Below are 17,745 nucleotides of genomic sequence, written 5' to 3'. Positions count from 1 at the left end.
AACTTTAAGCTTTGGTCGACTTGGTCAGTTAGTACATCACAATAAAGTAGTCTTCTAACTCATGCAAAATGGCCAGCTTTCTTGCTGCAGTCGTCTGTGGGTAGCATCAGCTCCTCGCTCGCGATTCACGGCTGATTCGGAAGCCTTCTCTCTGACGTCATGACATCAAAGGGATGCTTCGGACACAGCTGCAGATCGCGCACAAGGAGCCACCGTCGCCCGCGGACAACTGTACCAAGGGAGCTGGCCAGAAAACTACCCACCGGAGAGAGGCACAGAAGGGACAGAGGGAGAAGCTGGGCTGCGCAAAACTCCTTGTTGGGCCGCATTCTCTAGCAGAGCCACACTCAAGTGGCTAAAGAGCCGCATGCAGCTCACAAGCCGCAGTTTGCCAACCACTGCCCTAGGTGCCTGCCGATTTAGGCACTGTTTGTAGAATCAGGCTCCTTGTGCATAGAACAATTGTTTATTCAACATTATAATCATAGCTTCCATAATTCAAATTATAATTTAGAGAGAGCCAAAGTTTTGGTTGAAATGGAATATGGTTTCAGGGTTTTTTCTAACTTTAAGTGGATAAACTGCTATGTAGAAAATAAATTTCTTATGCTATCAGGGACACAATGAGGATAATTTTATAAAGCAGTTTCCACGTATAAGTATACAGCATGTTTTATATGCCAAAAAGGCTCTTTTAATATAGCATGGTGGAATACATGTGCACTGAAAAGATCATGCATAAATATTCCCAAGGGTGTATGGTAATTGGCTGGGGCTGGGGCAATGCCCCCTCTAAGGATTGGTTGGGTGCATACAGATATTTTCTTCTGTGAGTGACAAGTTCTAAAATTATTTTTTGTGTGTATGACCAATAAGTTCTAAAAACCAACAATTTTCCAGATTTGCAGATATTTTTGTGAGCGACAATCTAAGATCTGTGACGCTCCTGGAATGTTTGAGTGATTGCTGATGTGCTCGGGGCTGGGGTAGGGTTAACAGACATCTGGATTTACCCAGACAGCTTTTCAAAACCTGGCATTTTGTTCTCCCAACCGAGACAAGCAGGCAGAAGGGGTGGGGCTAGGGGCGGGGCTGGGGCATGGCATGGGCGTAAAATCTGGTAACCCTAGGCTGGGGTAGAATTGTAGTGTAAGAATATATTGCATAAAATAACTGTGCACATGCACCTTCTTTGGAGCAGGTGATAAATTTGTGCCTATGATAAGGCAGTCTAAGAGGATGGCGACAATATTTTTAAGGACTTCGCCTTGAAAAAGCATGGTTATGCGAAACATGTTGGTGATAATTTGTCCCTGATTCTGACCACAGAAAGCTAAGTACTAGCAAGAACTTATTAATATTTATGAAATTTATTAGTATGGCTAAAGCTACATTTAACCTAACGAAATATTGAATAAAAATAAATAGATAAGAATCCTATGACGACAGAACACATAAAGCTCTGTGTAATAAAAAGCTTTTGAACACAGAGCGGCGTTTTTGAGGATCTAAACATTCTGAAAAGGTGATATTGTCGAGGGATATTGGAACTTTATGTCCTCTCAATGCTATAACTGGAGGATTTGCACCTTAAAACGTTTACTATAAAAGCACAGTTGTATTGATATACCTTTGTAAAACAGTCTTAAAATAAGCACCTTTTTGAACATTTCACACAAGCACCCTGTTAAAAAAAAATTACCACTCGCATGTGCAGTTTTAGTCAGACAAACTGCTTTTCTTGCTTATTTTGCCCATACTATAAACAAGGAATTTCTTTTGAAGGCATGGATATCATCACAACAAAAAACACAAACCCCCCCCCCAATACTCCAACCAAATCTATATGCAAGATATCAGTAAACTCTAGATATTGGTTTTTAATGGAAAGAAAATGTCTCAGTACCTTGACTAAGCACAATCATGACTCTGCTCACTAGTGTTTCAATCATAAGCTTAAAAATCTTCCAAGTACTCAAATTGTCTTAATCAGTGAAAATAAAATCTTTCAAATTGCAATCAAACTGAAAGAACTAACAAAAACAACTTATCAGTTCCACTGCACAGTGGTCAAATTCAAAAACGTCTGACAAAGGCCAGCATTTTTATTATTTGTATTAGCGAAGCATCAAGACCAACTCTAAAAACAGCTATTCTATTTAGTAAATCTGCATATTTAGTACAAAAAAATATTTTATAACAACTTGCTTTTTGCCTTACTTCAAAAAGATGCCCTGACCCATAGGTAATGAATGCAGCATTCAGTGCTGAGCTAAAACATTCAGTGCTGAGCCCTCCCCCTTCAATTAACTTTATTGTGCTTCATTGAACAATAAATCCAAACATTTCTGCTGTATAAACCAAATTGTGTATTCTAAAGCCCCAGATGAACATTTAAGCCAACAGGTTCAGCAGTGTTCAAGTGAAAGATCCAAGGTTCTTCCAGGCATGCAAGTTGATTTCTCACATCATCACCTTTCAAAGATGGGGGTCACTTGATCAATAATCCAACACATAAAGGCAAAAAAAAAAATAATTCTATATTGTCCCTCCAGTCTAGCCAGACAAATGGGTTTATGCACTTCTACTAGGCGGTAGAGTCTAGGAACTGATGACTTTTAGGCTAAGTATAGCTGGACTGTCCAGTCCTCCTAGAGACAGTGTCTTGTCAGTCTCCAGCAGGCAGAAGTTGTAAGTCTGTGCAGACCTTGGTCTGGTCTTTAAAATAAAAAAAAAGAAGAAAGCAAAATTTCAGTTCTTTGATAAAATAGTTGTTCAGTGCTAATTCAGGGTTTTTCCTGAACTGAGGTGGGGGCCCACGAGAGTCTCCTTGGCTTTGGGAAGTGCTAAACTTGAGTCCATCTCCCTACTCCCCCACCTCAAGATTATTTTACTCCCTGACAGCAGCTTAGAGAGCCAGTGGAATCTGCTCATATCTTGGTTCCTATTGTTAAAAATTAAAAAAAAAGTGCTCTTTCTAAGGTTCTTTACCTTTGGCATTTTCTTTTGGCTGTTTTGGATCCCTGGGTTCTGTTGTGGGCAGTTTCTTTACTGTTGAGTTGGCTTTCTCATGGTTGCTGTAGTCTGCCGGTATTCCATGCTATAAGCGGCGAATAATTGAAGAGGTATGCATCATGTTTCTGCTGGGGAGTTGACGTGCCTGATTCCTGCAAGTTTTGTTTGCAGGACCTGAATGCGTCCAGAAGGCTGAAATCAGCGTTAGAGACTTTTGGGTGGTTCCCCTCTCAGCGGGGAATCCCTTACCACCACAGTAGTTGCTTCCCCTGTGTTAACAGTGGTTGTACTTTTAATAATAATAATTTTATAATAATTTTATTTCTTGTATATCGCTATACCGTGAGGTTCAAAGCGGTTTACAGTAAAGATACAGAAGAGATGCAATTAAGTAAGATTAATTAAAATGAATGGGCTCCACTACCATTTTGTCATCAGCTTTGCACTCTGCAGCTTCAGCTCAGCCCCTCACACTGGAGTCTTCTGCAGTTGCTACACCAGACCAGACTTCCAACCCTGCAGTGAATATCTCAGTGGGGGAGGGGGCGTCTTTGTAGTTACAATGTATAAAGCTTTTTGTATGCAGCAGGCTGGTGGTGGCCCCATATTGGATTCTGCTGGGCCCAGTGGTTCTGTGGGGGCTCCTGCTACCTTGGCCTTGACTTTCCAACCTCCCCCTTCTCCTCCGAAGCACCAACATTTCTCTTTGGAGGAGGAAGGTTTAGCAGAGGACAGGGATTGGGCTGGCTTGGACCTCCTAGAGCTGGAGGGGGCTGGAAAGTCAAAGGTCTAGGTTTTGGAATTACCACTGGGAGAGGACTCATCTGCGGTCCATATTTTCCACCACGAAGAGCTCCAGGAACTCATTGATCAGGTTGCAGCAGTCTTGTGGTTCGAGTCAGCCTAAGAAGGCTACCCTGGTTGTTGATCCCCTGCTTCAGGGGATTTGGAAGATCTTTTTAATTTTTTTCCCATGCACCAGAATATCAGAGATGTGATCCAGACACCCAATTTGAGTGGCCCAGTCCATGTTGCATCTGTATCCCATCCCATAGGTGGACAAGGCCTCTGACTATGGATGCAGCTCTGCTCTTAAGGTATTAACGTAGAACAAAATATTTTCCAGAGAACATAATTTGAGGTAGAATTAAGAGCAATGTAAGGAAATTCTTCTTTACGGAGAGGGCGGTGGATGGCTGGGATACGCTCCCGAGAGAGGTGGTGGAGAGGAAAACGGTGACAGAGTTCAAAAAAGCATGGGATGAACACAGAGGATCTAGAATCAGAAAATAATAGTAAAAATTGAAGAACTAAGGCCAGTACTGGGCAGACTTGCCCGGTCTGTGTCTGTACATGGCTATTTGGTTGAGGATGGGCTAGAGAGGGCTTTGATGGCAAGGATGGTGTAGATGGGCTGGAGTGAGCTTTGATGTAAACTTCAGTAGTTGGAACATAAGTACAGTACCGGGCAGAGCTTTGGATTCATGGCCAGAAATAGCTAAGAAGGCACCTGCGCTGAATATTGTCAGCGCCCACATAATTTTTAGGACTATCCTAGTTCTATCCCCCAGTTATAGCCAATATTCAGTAGCACTCCTTAGTTAAGTGCCTCTGAATGTGGCAGACGGTCAGCTCAGTGGCGTTTAATTGGGCAGTATCCTTTCCTGTCCAGGTACCCCTTTTGAATATCAGACCCTGTGACAAGGTAGGTTTGTCCAGCCTAGGCCCACGGGCCAGAATCTGGTGTACCGTGTGCCACTATCCGACCCAGACCTGACTGATTTCAGCACAATTCTGGCTTCCCTGCAGTGACTCTATCTCTCTACAAGCTTGAGCCAAGCAGTACAGGAAGTTTGGGTTGGCCACGCGGTCTCAAGTCTTGCGAGACTGGAAATAATAAGAGCGCCCAAACTTCCTTCAATGTGCGGTTCAAGCTTGAAGAGAGCCAGAGTCACAGCGGTGAAGCCAGAGTTGTGTGACTTTAATGGAGCTGAAGTCAGCCAGGTGAGAGGCTGGGGGAAGGAGGTACATGAAAGAGAGATGGGGTGAAGAACATAAGAAGTTGCCTCCGCTGAGGCAGACCATAGGTCCATCCTGCTCAGCAGTCCGCTCCCGCGGCGGCCCTTCAAGCCCATTGCCTGAGTAGTGGTCTATATCTATCTATACCCTTCAATCCATTTTTCTTCTAAGAATCTATCCAAACCTTCTTTGAAACCATTTAATGTGTTCCTGTCTACCACAGCCTCCGGAAGTGCGTTCCATGTATCCACCACCCTCTGAGTGAAAAAGAACTTCCTAGCGTTTGTTCTAAACCTGTCCCCTTTCAATTTCGCCGAGTGCCCCCTTGTACTTGTGTTGCCCCATAATTTGAAAAATCTGTCCCTGTCTACTTTTTCTATGCCCTTCAGGATCTTGAAGGTTCTATCATGTCTCCTCTAAGTCTCCGCTTTTCCAGGGAGAAAAGTCCTAGCTGCTTTAATCTGTCGGTATATGAGAGATTTTCCATTCCCTTTATCAGTTTAGTTGCTGGGGAGGAACAAAGCACTGTCATAATTTGGCATGATTAGACAAAACATGTGGCAAAATACGTGGCCCTCTAAATGTTACAAAATATAGAATGTGGCCCCCCAATAGAAAAAGATTGGACAAACCTGTTATAAGGCATTTGTGTAGTGAAGGCAAGTATGCTGCACACTCTTTATAATTACCACATTATAACCATAGCCCTGACTTTTTTTTTCTAACCTTAAAACTTGAGTTGCCACTAAATTGTCATGGAACAGATTTAACTTCAAAGTGTCATTAATTCATATTGCATGCTTCAACCAGAAAATGAAAATTCTCAGTTCTTTTGCAAGAGACAAGCAGCAGCTTTTGTCTGGCAGCTGCAATTAGAAGGGAAAAAAGTTCTGACAGCCTACGCAATTGCTGGTCCCAGTGCCTGTGATTTTTTTTTATTCTGCCACTGTTATTTATTTATTTTTTTAGTTCAATATCTTTACTAACAGTCTCTTTTACAAAGCCGCGCTAGTGACCCCGAATCCCATAGAGATTTAAGGGGCTTCAGGGCTGTTGCCGCGTGGCTTTGTAAAAGAGGCCGTAAGTTTCTCAGTTATGTAAAAATTCACAAGAACAATGCTTTAGTTGCAATGTAGTGGAAAATGCAGTATATCAATAATATAAGTCTAACAACAACATCTTCTATTAGGAGATGAGCAATATAACAAAATGAAAAGAAAAGGTTCTCCCTATCAGATACAATGAACAAAATTATTTAACTACAGAAAGTTGCATCAGTTATCAAGGGAATTCCATTTAACCATTTGTATCATCTTTGTCTAGATAATCTTCCAGTTGTGCCCATACTCAAATCTATTTTTATAAGTCTCATTAATTTCAGCAATGTTTATCTCGTACTTGAAAATAAGTAGAACTGTATTCCATCAGAAATGAATATTAAGTAGATGAGTATTGTTCAATTTTTTCAATATGAACTGTATTATAAGAGCAGTCAAAATGTGTAATAGTTGAAGATCATTGTCTTACAAGTTCATGATCTCCAGGTTTATGTTAAATATTACTCCTGCATATGTTAACGAAGATAATTCTAATATTTTCTGTATATAGGACCAGACTTGTTTCCAGTAGTCTTTAACCATAGAATAGGTGGAGTTCAGAAAAAAAGAATCTACTGTATTAATGTTAACAATACAGATAAAAGCAAATGGCGATGAGGCCTCTATGTGATATAAAGTTTTAATTCAATTCTGAATTGTGATGCAAAATTGAAAGAGCTGAGAGATATCTGGTCAAATAAAATAAAACTACAACTAATAAATGAGCAGTGGGCTTCCTGGTGATGTAAAAGACTTTAATGTTCTAAATCGGCATCCATAATTCAATCTTATAGAACCATAAGGACGTCCATGAAAATTCACAAAATTGATCATTCTAAATCAAATCTATGTTGGTCCTGTCTGAAGGATAAAGGCTCAATTGAACACATTTTATTTGAATGTTCTGTGATTAAAGATTATTATCTATCACTGTTGTTATTTAGTGATGATAACTGTCTCATTGAAAAACTATGAAATTTAGCTGCCTAGATATTAAACAAAAATGTTTCTCTGGCAGTGGTTCCCCTGCCTTGTGACTTGAAAATATCTTGGTACAATGCAAATATTCTAGCACAGAAATTTAAATGAGAGGGCAATTCAGTCTGCATATGCTCAAAACTCAATAAGTCCTGCTCCCTCCAAATTTCCTGTTTCAGAAGAGGCTGAGTTCCAGCAGGCCTTGAGCATGCACAGAATTTCAAGGCAACTCACAGAATATGACAAATGTTTTGTTGGCAAGATGACTGGCATGCTGTTGCTGCTGCAGATGCGACAAGAAAAAGAAAATGGGAGATGCTGGACAGTACGGAGTGGGGATTGAATAGGGAAGGGGAGAGATGCTGTATACCATGAGGGGGTGGATAGTTAAGGAGGATATATGTCTGAAGGTTCAATTAGAGTGTTGGATACCTTTGGACCAGCTCTGTAGTCACATGGGGCTGGATTCTGTAAATGTCACCATTATCAACAGCCGCCTAAAAAACAGCATGCAAAAGCGTCACTTACAGAATCGTAAATTTCGTCAAATGCAGGCACCAGAAATGTAGGCCAGGGTTTTAGAGGCCTACATTTCCAGCACCTATCTTTGACGAGAATCGCATCTAAGAAGGTGCCATAGAAAGCATAAGGTTGTTTTAAGCACCAACCACGCCTTCTTCAACCTTAGGCATTCTAAGGTGCCTCTGTAGATATGATAAAGGTGCCACTTTTTTCTACATTTTTTTAAACGATGTCTACATTAAATATCCTACCACTGATCAATTCCAGTCCTGAGATGAGGAAGAGACAGAGCATGCCCTCCCACAGAAGGTCCTCTATACTTGAATACTAATTCAAATACTTTTATAAATACCCCAAACTCACCATGAAACAACCCTAAAGAAGGGAATGACTATGTGGAAAAATGTAACAAAAACAGATATTATTTTTATGTTTGGATTTCCAAAATAGCTACTGAAATTTCTGGAATGAAGGTTTAATCTTTTTTTTGTTGTTGTTGACACCTGCTTGACTTAAATGATTTTTTTTTTTTTTGTCCAGAGACATCTAGATATGATGACTAGTGATGAGTCAAACTGTCTTGTATGGTTATAAGGATTTATAGTGGCAATCATAAAGTTATCAAAGACTATCCTAAAACTCCTTCAGTGTCACACTGTTAGAGAAAAGGTGGATTATTTTGCCCCACTACACACAACACTATCTCAGAACTTTACAAAACATTAACAGCTGCCAAATCATTCTATATGTCTATTTATCAATGCCATAATTATTTTTTTTTTTCCCTTTCCAGGCACAATTCAAACATGCCTGCAGGGTCAAAGAAAGCAGAGTCTGCTAATGTTGACTACCTGGAGCTCTTGCAGCATTTTGAGAAGGTACAAAACAAGCACCTGGAAGTAAGGCATCAACGAGCCAACCGAGGGGACCACCTGGAGAAGAAGATTGGCCTTTGAGGGAAAGAAACATTCACAAGTGTAAACAGCAGCAGCAGTACTTGCTGGTACAGCATTTGTCCACTAGGAATTCTGGGATGCTTGTCTGTATTGAAGAGCACTGTGATGGAACTATATAAGGAGTAGCCATTGAGGTGTCCCATTTGTGTCATAATCATTTGGGGGTTTTTTTTTTTTAATTAAAGCGTTATATTTTATTTGGCAACTTTTACTTTTGGAAAGCAAGAAGAGAATTTATAAGTTCCAATAAATCTTTATGGACACTCTGTACATGCATACGTGTTTTCTCCAGTATTTAAAAGAAGTATGTTCAGTTGAGGAAAATATGTGATTTCCTGATTCCACCCACAGTGACATCTCCTGGTGTTATGAACCATCCTTTGCAAATACCCAAGGTCTAAACCACTATTTTATAACGCATTGTAGCCACAGCTATTGCAGTGACAATCCTTAGCCGAGTGCCATAGAGTGCTTCTCTTTATGGAACCTGTGCATGTGCTCTTCCAAGTCCAGCCAGTAGGTGTCAGCATTGAGTGAAGTCTAAGAAATTCATCTAGGAACTCTGAATTCATCCTCTGCAGCCCAGGGAACAGACATCAAGCCCAGAAAACAAACTATGGTGTACCATGCTGCTGCTAAACTAACGCCAGAAAACCTTTTTTTTTTTTTTTTTTTTTTTTTTAGAAAGAGGCTTGAACATTTTTTTTTCAATCTCATAAATACTTAGAGGGAGACATAGAGACAGACTGTACTGTCAGAGTCAGCTTTCTCATTAGGCAAGAAAGATACTCCCTGCCCAGAGGACACTGTGTCTTCTGAGGGAAGAAATGGTTGCCTGGAAGAAGATGGCTGTTGACTGAATAACATCTCCAGGGAATTTTTCTCCTTAATCCCATGGCTTCAAAGGGACACAGATTCCAATGCTTCAGCTGGAAACCACTTCCCCCATGTTCCTGCACCTAGGCATAGTCAAGAGATAGATTTGGCCCTGTGTATCATGGACTTCCATCTACAGCAGCCCAAGAAATCCCATGGTTTTATTGGTCCAATGCTACTGGTTGCTGAGGATATGAAAAATTAAGAGAGATTACAAAACAACATGGTTTCATTAACTACACCAGTGAAACATTTATAGATTTAGGTAGTATGTGTACTTGCTTTTTCAATTTATGTGTTATCACTATGGTCCCCCACCCACCCGCTTTGCCCAAAAATGATTCCCTTAAGAAAATGGATGTGGAGAAGAAGTCCTAGCCTTTTTTATTATTATTTGCCTGGATTCAACATAACTCCTATGCTGATCTATTCCTTATCTCTGTGATTCTAGTTTTATCCATTTTATACATTTGTTTTCACTATGCCATTTAGTTGCCCACTGTAACTGCCTCTCATATTAAAACAACCCTGCTTTCTTTGTCAATGGCCTTTGTGTATAGTAAGAATAAAGAAATTCAATGTTTAAGTACTTTTGATTGCAATACAGAAAGATTTGTATTTGTAATAAATGTGTAAGGATCAAGCTCCAATAAAACCTGCAGTTACATCAGGCTATTTTTTTTTTACTGCTGAGAAGATATGATCTTTCCTTCCCAGTGCAATATGGGGTAGAGCCCTGGCCTTCAACCTCTGGAGGTAAGGATTCAAGCATGATCAAAATGAATTTCATTATAGTAGGTTCTTGTTGCTTTCCTAGAAGCGGGATTGAAATGGATACCTTGGGCTAAAGTGACAGGGATGGTGCAGGACAAGAAAGAGAATAGGACTTGATATACTGCTTTTCTGTGGTTAAAGTCAAAGTGGTTTACATGATTTAAGGGACTTGCCAAAGTCACAAGGAGCTGCAGTGGGAATCAAACCCAGGTTCTCGTGCCACTGCACTAACCACTAGGCTGCTACTCCATGAACATCAGAGAGCTATCTGTGAGTCTCACTAATAACATAGTGGCAGATGCTGCAGGTATGGACTGAAGTACATTAGCTAAGTGTGTGGCATTAATTACTGCAGAGTGTATGGGGTGCTGGTACTAGAAAAGAAGGGAATGCTGAAATTCAGGATTCAATATCACATTTGCATCTGCTGATACTGATAGTGATAATTGTATTGTGCAGAATATAAGGGGGGCATAACTAATATAGTCCTCATAACCAATATATATTAGATACACTTTTAGTTAGAGCTCTGAACGACACTAATATTATAGCTGAATAATAAAAATCCTTCACACACAGCAAAGTATAAACAACAGAATTTGCAGTGTACTAATTTTTCCTTCATAGAAAAAAATATTATGGTTTAATGTCTGGAACAAGATGGAGCCATAACATAACAGGCCTTGCAAATGAGCTAAAAGTCACACTAATAAATTTGTTTATAAAAACATATTTTTCTCCCAGTAGTTATTTAGATGATTTACACATCTGTTTATAAAAACATATTTGCAATAGAGAGTAAGGGTCAGCGTGACCTCAGTCCACTTCTTTCTATAGCTGACAGAGGTGAGACAATAGCATATGATGAGTTAAGTCATTGTTGCTAAGGAACAAAGTAACCAATAGAATATTTCAATTTGTAAAAGGATTGTAATTGGACTATACACCAACTACATATGTTTAATAATGAATTAATTAATGATGTAAATAAAATGGCCAGTCACCTGTATTGGGTAAATCTTTCTGACATCCCATTATTTTGGGGATGCAGAAATGCTTCTCAAAGCTTTGACTATTACCTGCACTCTTTTGTGGATTTCTTTCTCTGATCTCCCCAGAAATAGAATTAAGAACTGAGGAATATATGGAAGTTTAGGGGGCAGGTAGCCTGTCCATATGGTTATTTCAACCAAACAGTACTGTCTTACTAAGAAAAATAGACTTTGGAGGCTCCAGAGTAGCATTTATGTGCCAACACTTGATGAAGCGGTGATGTACCGTGCTCGGTGGCTACCCAGGGTGAAGCACTCCAGGCAGTTAGGGGGGGTGTGCTGCATGTGCACAGCTGTCAGCTCTGCCGGCCTCCACCCTAGAACAAGAAGATAACATGGGGGTGGCAAAGCCGATGGCTGTGCATATGCGGGCTGCGACCACTGTAAACACACCCCAACTCCCTCTATGTGGGTCAGACTGCCCCGCCCTTAGTCTACTGTGATGAAGCCTATGAATAATATTCTAAATTGCATTACAAGGGGCCACTGAAAAGTTCTCAGCCCAAGCAACAATATTGGAGCAGTCTCCATCCACTTTTTTCATTCCATTGGAAAAAATACAGAACAAAAAAAGTGCAAAATTGTTGGACTAAGTGTATTGCCCTCGATGGAGACTGCCCTATTGTTGGTTGGGCTGAGAACCTTTCAGTGGCCCCCTCATACTTCTAAAGAAAATGAAGGTGATTAAACAAATTTGATCAGTCTGTGTCATTCATAAAAACACATTAAAAGAAATACCTAACAATACTCGCTAACAAAATAGCAGAATAAATAATTTGGAGGAGCAAAAAAAAAAAAGGATCAGAAAAAGATGTTAGGATGAAGCTAATTATCTAGTGCCCTAAAGTGTTAAATTAACCACAAAATTAACATGCAAAAAAAATTTGAAATACCAAGCTATCTTGAAAAATTATCTAAAAGAAATAACACCCACATTTTTAAGTTGCCCCAAAACTTGATACAATGTCTTAATCTGTACAATCTTTTGTGAAAGCACTGAGAATTGTAGTTGGAATGAACATTCCGAGCCCAAGAAGTGTTAAATTCAAAAGAAAATGAAACACCTAAAGTGAAGAGCCACTATACGTATGCGTATGGATCCTGAGTTTTTAATGTCCTAACTTTATCCAGGTATTTAGCCGGTTAAAGAACTGCAAATTGCCACTACCTAGGTAATTCCCAGCTCCATCCAGACTCTACCCCGGACCATCCTGATACCAACCGGATAGTGCCAAGGCAGTCTTACAAGATTAGGACAGGGCTATGTCAGTGAGAATTTACCAGGTAGAAGTCATTCTTACCTGGTTAATTCACACTGAATAGTGACTCCTAAGTTTCTGCCTGAGGAAATGGAAGATGAAATGACTTAATAAAGATCAAAAAAGAGCTTCAGAGGAACCCTGGCATCTCTGGTTCTCAGCCTACTTCTCTAAGTCACTTGCCTGTTCTGCAATCAAACTCCCTATACTGACATGGAGCATCACTGTGGTTCTAATCCAACTGATTAAAGTCCCACTGCAAACTTTGATCAATTGTGATCTCAAATAAGAACATAAGAATTGCCACTGCTGAGTCAGACCAGTGGTCCATCATGTCCAGCAGTCCGCTCATGTGGCGGCCCTCTGGTCTAAGACCAGCACCATAACTGAGACTAGCCCTACCAGTGCACGTTCTTGTTCAGCAGAAACTTGTCTAACTTTGTCTTGAATCCTTGGAGGGTGTTTTCCCCTATAACAGCCTCTAGAAGAGCGTTCCAGCTTTTTACCACTCTCTGGGTGAAGAAGAATTTCCTTACATTTGTACGGAACCTATCCCCTTTCAACTTTAGAGAGTGTCCTCTTGTTCTCCCTACCTTGGAGAGGGTGAGCAACCTGTCCTTATCTACTAAGTCTATCCCCTTCAGTACCTTGAATGTTTCGATCATGTCCCCTCTCAATCTCCTCTGTTCGAGAGAGAAGAGACCCAGTTTCTCTAATCTGTCGCTGTATGTCAGCTCCTCCAGCCCCTTAATCATCATAGTTTTTTAAATTATACCCATTTCAAGTCACAGAGGCAGTGAATTTCAGACTCTCATGATCTATGTGCCCTCTAAACTGAGCACATGATCAATCGCTCATACATTCTAGGAGCGTCGCTCACAGATTTTACATGGTCACTCACAAAAATACTTGCATATCTTGGAAAATTGTTGGTTTTTAGAACTTGTTGCTCACACAAAAAACTTTTTTAGAACTTGTCACTCACATGAGAAAAATTTTGCATACACCCAGCCAGTCTTTAGAGGGAAAACTGCCCATGATCTATCCATTTGATACTACAAGTTCCTCTGCTTGCACTGCCAATGAGCCACTATATTTACCTACTCCTTCTATCACCATTTGTCCATGGACATGTCAAGAACTACAGTATGAGGTGCATGGAAATATCAGTTCTCATCTAACATTTTCTTTCACTGAGGAAATCCATAAAGCTACAATACAGTATTTAGTTCACTCGTTGATATATCATTATTATGTAAACATCCTTACACCTAGGTATTAACTGTCCTCCAAGTCCGTCCTGACTGTTACTTTTTTTTTTAATTACTGTTAACCGAGTCGAGCTCCTTTCTGGCTGTAGACCCGGTATACAAAGCTAAGTTTTAGTTTAGTTTAATTTAGTAAGCTCAACTATCTCCCTCCTAGGTCATGTTTTTATAATTTGGGGTTTACGTTCTCTTTTTTAAAGTTAATAAGATACAGAAAATTTGCACCCCATCAAAAACAAACCATCTTTTTGCCTGCTGGTAGATGTCCTTGTTTTTTTCTCTTTTGCATAGTTGGGTATTCCATGTGTTTGCTTGGATGTGTTTGGCAAATCTGGTTATCTTCAGGAGATGATTAGTCTCCTATGACCATCCTTCTCAACTTGACAGTTTATCTTTTTCCCTCTCCTAGCTTTCTTAAATGAAAACTCGTTGCAACTGAAGGGCTTCTACTGTATGGGAACTCAGGTGAATCCCAGAATAAGACAGCTGCTCTTTGTCAGAAAGCTTTGTAACAGTTCCATCTTGGCTGCATGCCACCTATTCTGTTTTCCCTTTATGTATTGGTGGTGTATGCAGGTAAATGGAGAGCTAAACTCAAATTCTGCTTTGCATGTAAGACAGACTCTATTTTTAACTTCCACTGTATTACTGAACAAGTAACAAGAACTGGAAAATATACACCTTACTGTTTTTTCAGCAAATTAATGCTTGCATTGTGGGTCAAAAATTCTGAAAACTTCTGAAACAAAAGCAAACACTTTCATTAATAATAAAAATAAATAAGAGCAAAATGCAAGACCCTAGCATCTTCCACATGAAACTCAAGTATGTCCTCAGTCCTTTAGTGATTCTGATTTGTCTTTGGCATGGAGGAGTACCTAATGTTCTTACAGTGGGCTGAGAACCAGGTTCAAATCCCACTACAGATCCTCATGACTGGGCAAGTCACTTAAACCTCTACTGCCCCAGGTCTTGTCAGACAAATCTGATCAATTTCTTTGTGTGACCAGAGAGTTGGATAGAGGGAGAGCAAAGTCTTTGACTGTGTTCCACACAGGCTTCTAATAAATAAACTGAGTCATCACCCTCAGCAAAGGGGAGCCAGCACTTTTCTTAAATGGATTGTGTTAATCTTGTTGAAGTGCATTATGTTAAAGTGGCTGGATGTGGCTGCTCTTGACATCTCACTTTGAAGGACTCAGTTGATTACCCTTCTGATGTGGGAGCGTAGAGATGTTGTAGACTTCTCTGTTCGAGGGAGGCGCTTCCAGCTGGTGTGGGAGCCCTTATCGTCCACTATGACTGCACTGGCCCAGAGTCTCCTGAACTGTTGATGTTGTCTCTCTATTCTTTATTTTCTTTTTTGGTATTTGATCTCCTCTTGGTCTGCTTTGTTGTCTCTTGGATTAAGGACTGGGGGAGGGATGGTTTGGAGGAGGAGAGGGGTGGTATTGTTGGGGATTCGTTTTGCTTCTTTTTGAAAAATCTGAGCTTTGTTTTCTATACTTTATTCATTTTTAAAACATATACAATAAGTGAAATACAGAGTAAATTAATATTTTTACAATATAGACAACACTTAAAATTTTTCAAATATTCATGCTAATTAATACCCCACCTCCCCCTACCAAAACTTTTCCAACAATTTTTCCAACCTTCCCTGGATGTGCATATTATCTAATAACAAACCATAACTATAGAGATACTACAAAGGACATCAATGGGCCCCAAATTAATTTAAAGTTTTCATTATTCCCTAATATAGCAGCATTCATTTTCTCATATTTATATATTAGACATAAACTTGCCCACCAAAATGTAAAGTTGAGATGATCCCAGTTTTTCCAGTTTCATGTAATCAATTGTATAGCTATACTTGTTATAATTAAAAAGAGACATATTTTATGTTTATCTAGAGGATCTTTGATATGCAAAATAATACCACAAATTATTATTTAATAGGTTAAATGAATCTCAGAATTTAAAATATTATTAATATGTCCCCAAACTGATTTCCAAAAAAATCAGAATTCTAGGGCAGTAAAACAATAGATGGTCTAATGTTCCTATGTCTAGGTGACAATGCCAGCATCTATTAGATCTAGAACAATTTAATTTATTCAACCTAACTGGGGTCCAAAAAGAACAATGTAACAAAAAGAACCAAGTTTGTTTCATAGATGCTGATGCTGTACACCTCATCCTCCAAGACCAAATACGTGGCCATCGAGATGCAGAAATATACTGCTTAATCTCAGTGCTCCAAATAGCCCTAAGAGCGTTTTTGGGTTTCTTATTCATAAGTTCAGATATTAATTTATACCATTTGGCGGCTTGATGCCCTAGCATATCTGCCTGAAAACAGAGGAATTGCAGGCTATAAAAATTTTTCAAATTACGCCATTCAGGGAACCCTTTCTGAATAGCCTGCTTCAGTTGCAACCATTTATAAAATTGAAATTTTGAGATACCAAAAGATTGTTGCAACCGTGAAAAATCAAGCAGTTTTCCATTTGAAATAACATCCTCTAATGTTCTTATGCCTACTTGCATCCAATCTTTCCATGCAATTTTTGAACCGCCTATTTGTATCATGAAGTTGAGCCATAGTGATTGATACACAGACTGTTCTATAGGAATTTCAGTTAATTTATTTATGCATATCAGGGTCTTCCAAGTATCCAAAATAATGTTATTATCCTTAGCATAACTGGGTAGTTTAATGTCTAATATATGAGATAAACGCATTGGGGACATAATTTTCCATTCCAAAATTAACCACTCTGGATAATGTTCCATGAGATCAGGTAGGATCCAGTACATATCATGACGCAGAATATAGGCCTGATGATACCTATAGAAATTTGGAAAATTTACCCCTCCCTCCTCAATTGATTTTTGTAAAGATACTAAAGCTATTCTAGCAGTTTTGCCCCTCCAAATAAATTTGATAAGAATACTGTTCAATTTTTTGTAAAAAGAACTTTGAAAATAAATTGGTAACATTCCCATTTGATAACACACCACAGGCAAAATCATTATTTTCACTGTTTGAACTCTCCCCCACCAAGATATATGTAACGGATTCCATTGCTCACACATTTCTGCAACCTTTAACAATAAATATTTTTCATTTATTTTTATTGTTTCTTCCAGTGACTTGTAAATCCATATTCCTAAATATTTTATACCCTCTTCTTTCCATAGAAAAGGGAACTGATCAAACAATCCTTTTTGAGAATGTATATTAAGCGGAAGGACTTCTGATTTATTCCAATTTATTTTATATCCCGAAAACTTTCCAAATCTTTCGATCAAGTTCAATAAATGTGGAATAGTAGATTCTGGATTTCTCAAATGAAGCAAAATATCATCTGCCTATGCAGAAACTTTGTATTCCCGACCAGCATAAGGAATACCCTGAATCTCATCTGCTTGTTGAATAGCCAATAATAAAGGTTCCAATACAATATCAAATAACAGAGGAGATAAGAGACATCCCTGCCTGATTCCCCTCTCCAGATGAAAACCATCTGAAAAGGAATTATTTATATACAATGTGGCCAAAAAGGAGTTATACAAAGCTTTAATCATTTGTATAAATCCAGAGCCCACTCCAAATCAATCCATTGCTTGGTACATAAAAGTCAATTCTACACAATCAAATGCCTTCTCCGCATCCAAAGATACAGAGAAGGCAGGATCCTCCATGGATTTTGTTAATGTCAACATGTGAAGAGCCAATCTAGTGTTATATGAGGAATGTCTATGAGCAACGAATCCGGTTTGATGCATACCTATAATATAAGGGAGGGCCTTAGCCAAAAGTAGGGCCAATAACTTAGCCTACTCCAACGCCGTGTTAGGCCAACAATAGAACTAAGAAATCTTGTCAGCTCACTGTCAGAGACGAAGACTAGAATTCTCAA

The 17,745-nt window shown here is 39.3% G+C and overlaps 1 protein-coding gene across 5 annotated transcripts in view; it reads left to right on the top strand.

Moving 5' to 3' along the window:
* The window catches only part of VAC14 (VAC14 component of PIKFYVE complex), a 419,381-nt gene extending 409,247 nt beyond the window's left edge, over positions 1 to 10,134 (top strand). For all 5 annotated transcript variants that reach the window (XM_033943353.1, XM_033943355.1, XM_033943354.1 and 2 more), the window contains one exon: positions 8,425 to 10,134. In XM_033943353.1, the coding sequence (XP_033799244.1) occupies positions 8,425 to 8,587 (163 nt within the window). In that variant the 3' untranslated portion in view covers positions 8,588 to 10,134. The remainder of the gene's footprint in view (positions 1 to 8,424) is intronic.
* The last annotated feature ends 7,611 nt before the right edge of the window (positions 10,135 to 17,745 follow it).

This window comes from Geotrypetes seraphini, chromosome 4 (assembly GCF_902459505.1).
Source record: "Geotrypetes seraphini chromosome 4, aGeoSer1.1, whole genome shotgun sequence".
NCBI classification, from domain to species: Eukaryota; Metazoa; Chordata; class Amphibia; order Gymnophiona; family Dermophiidae; genus Geotrypetes; species Geotrypetes seraphini.
The sequence above is the reverse complement of the archived record's forward strand: the minus strand, read 5'-3'. Positions and strand labels throughout refer to the sequence as shown.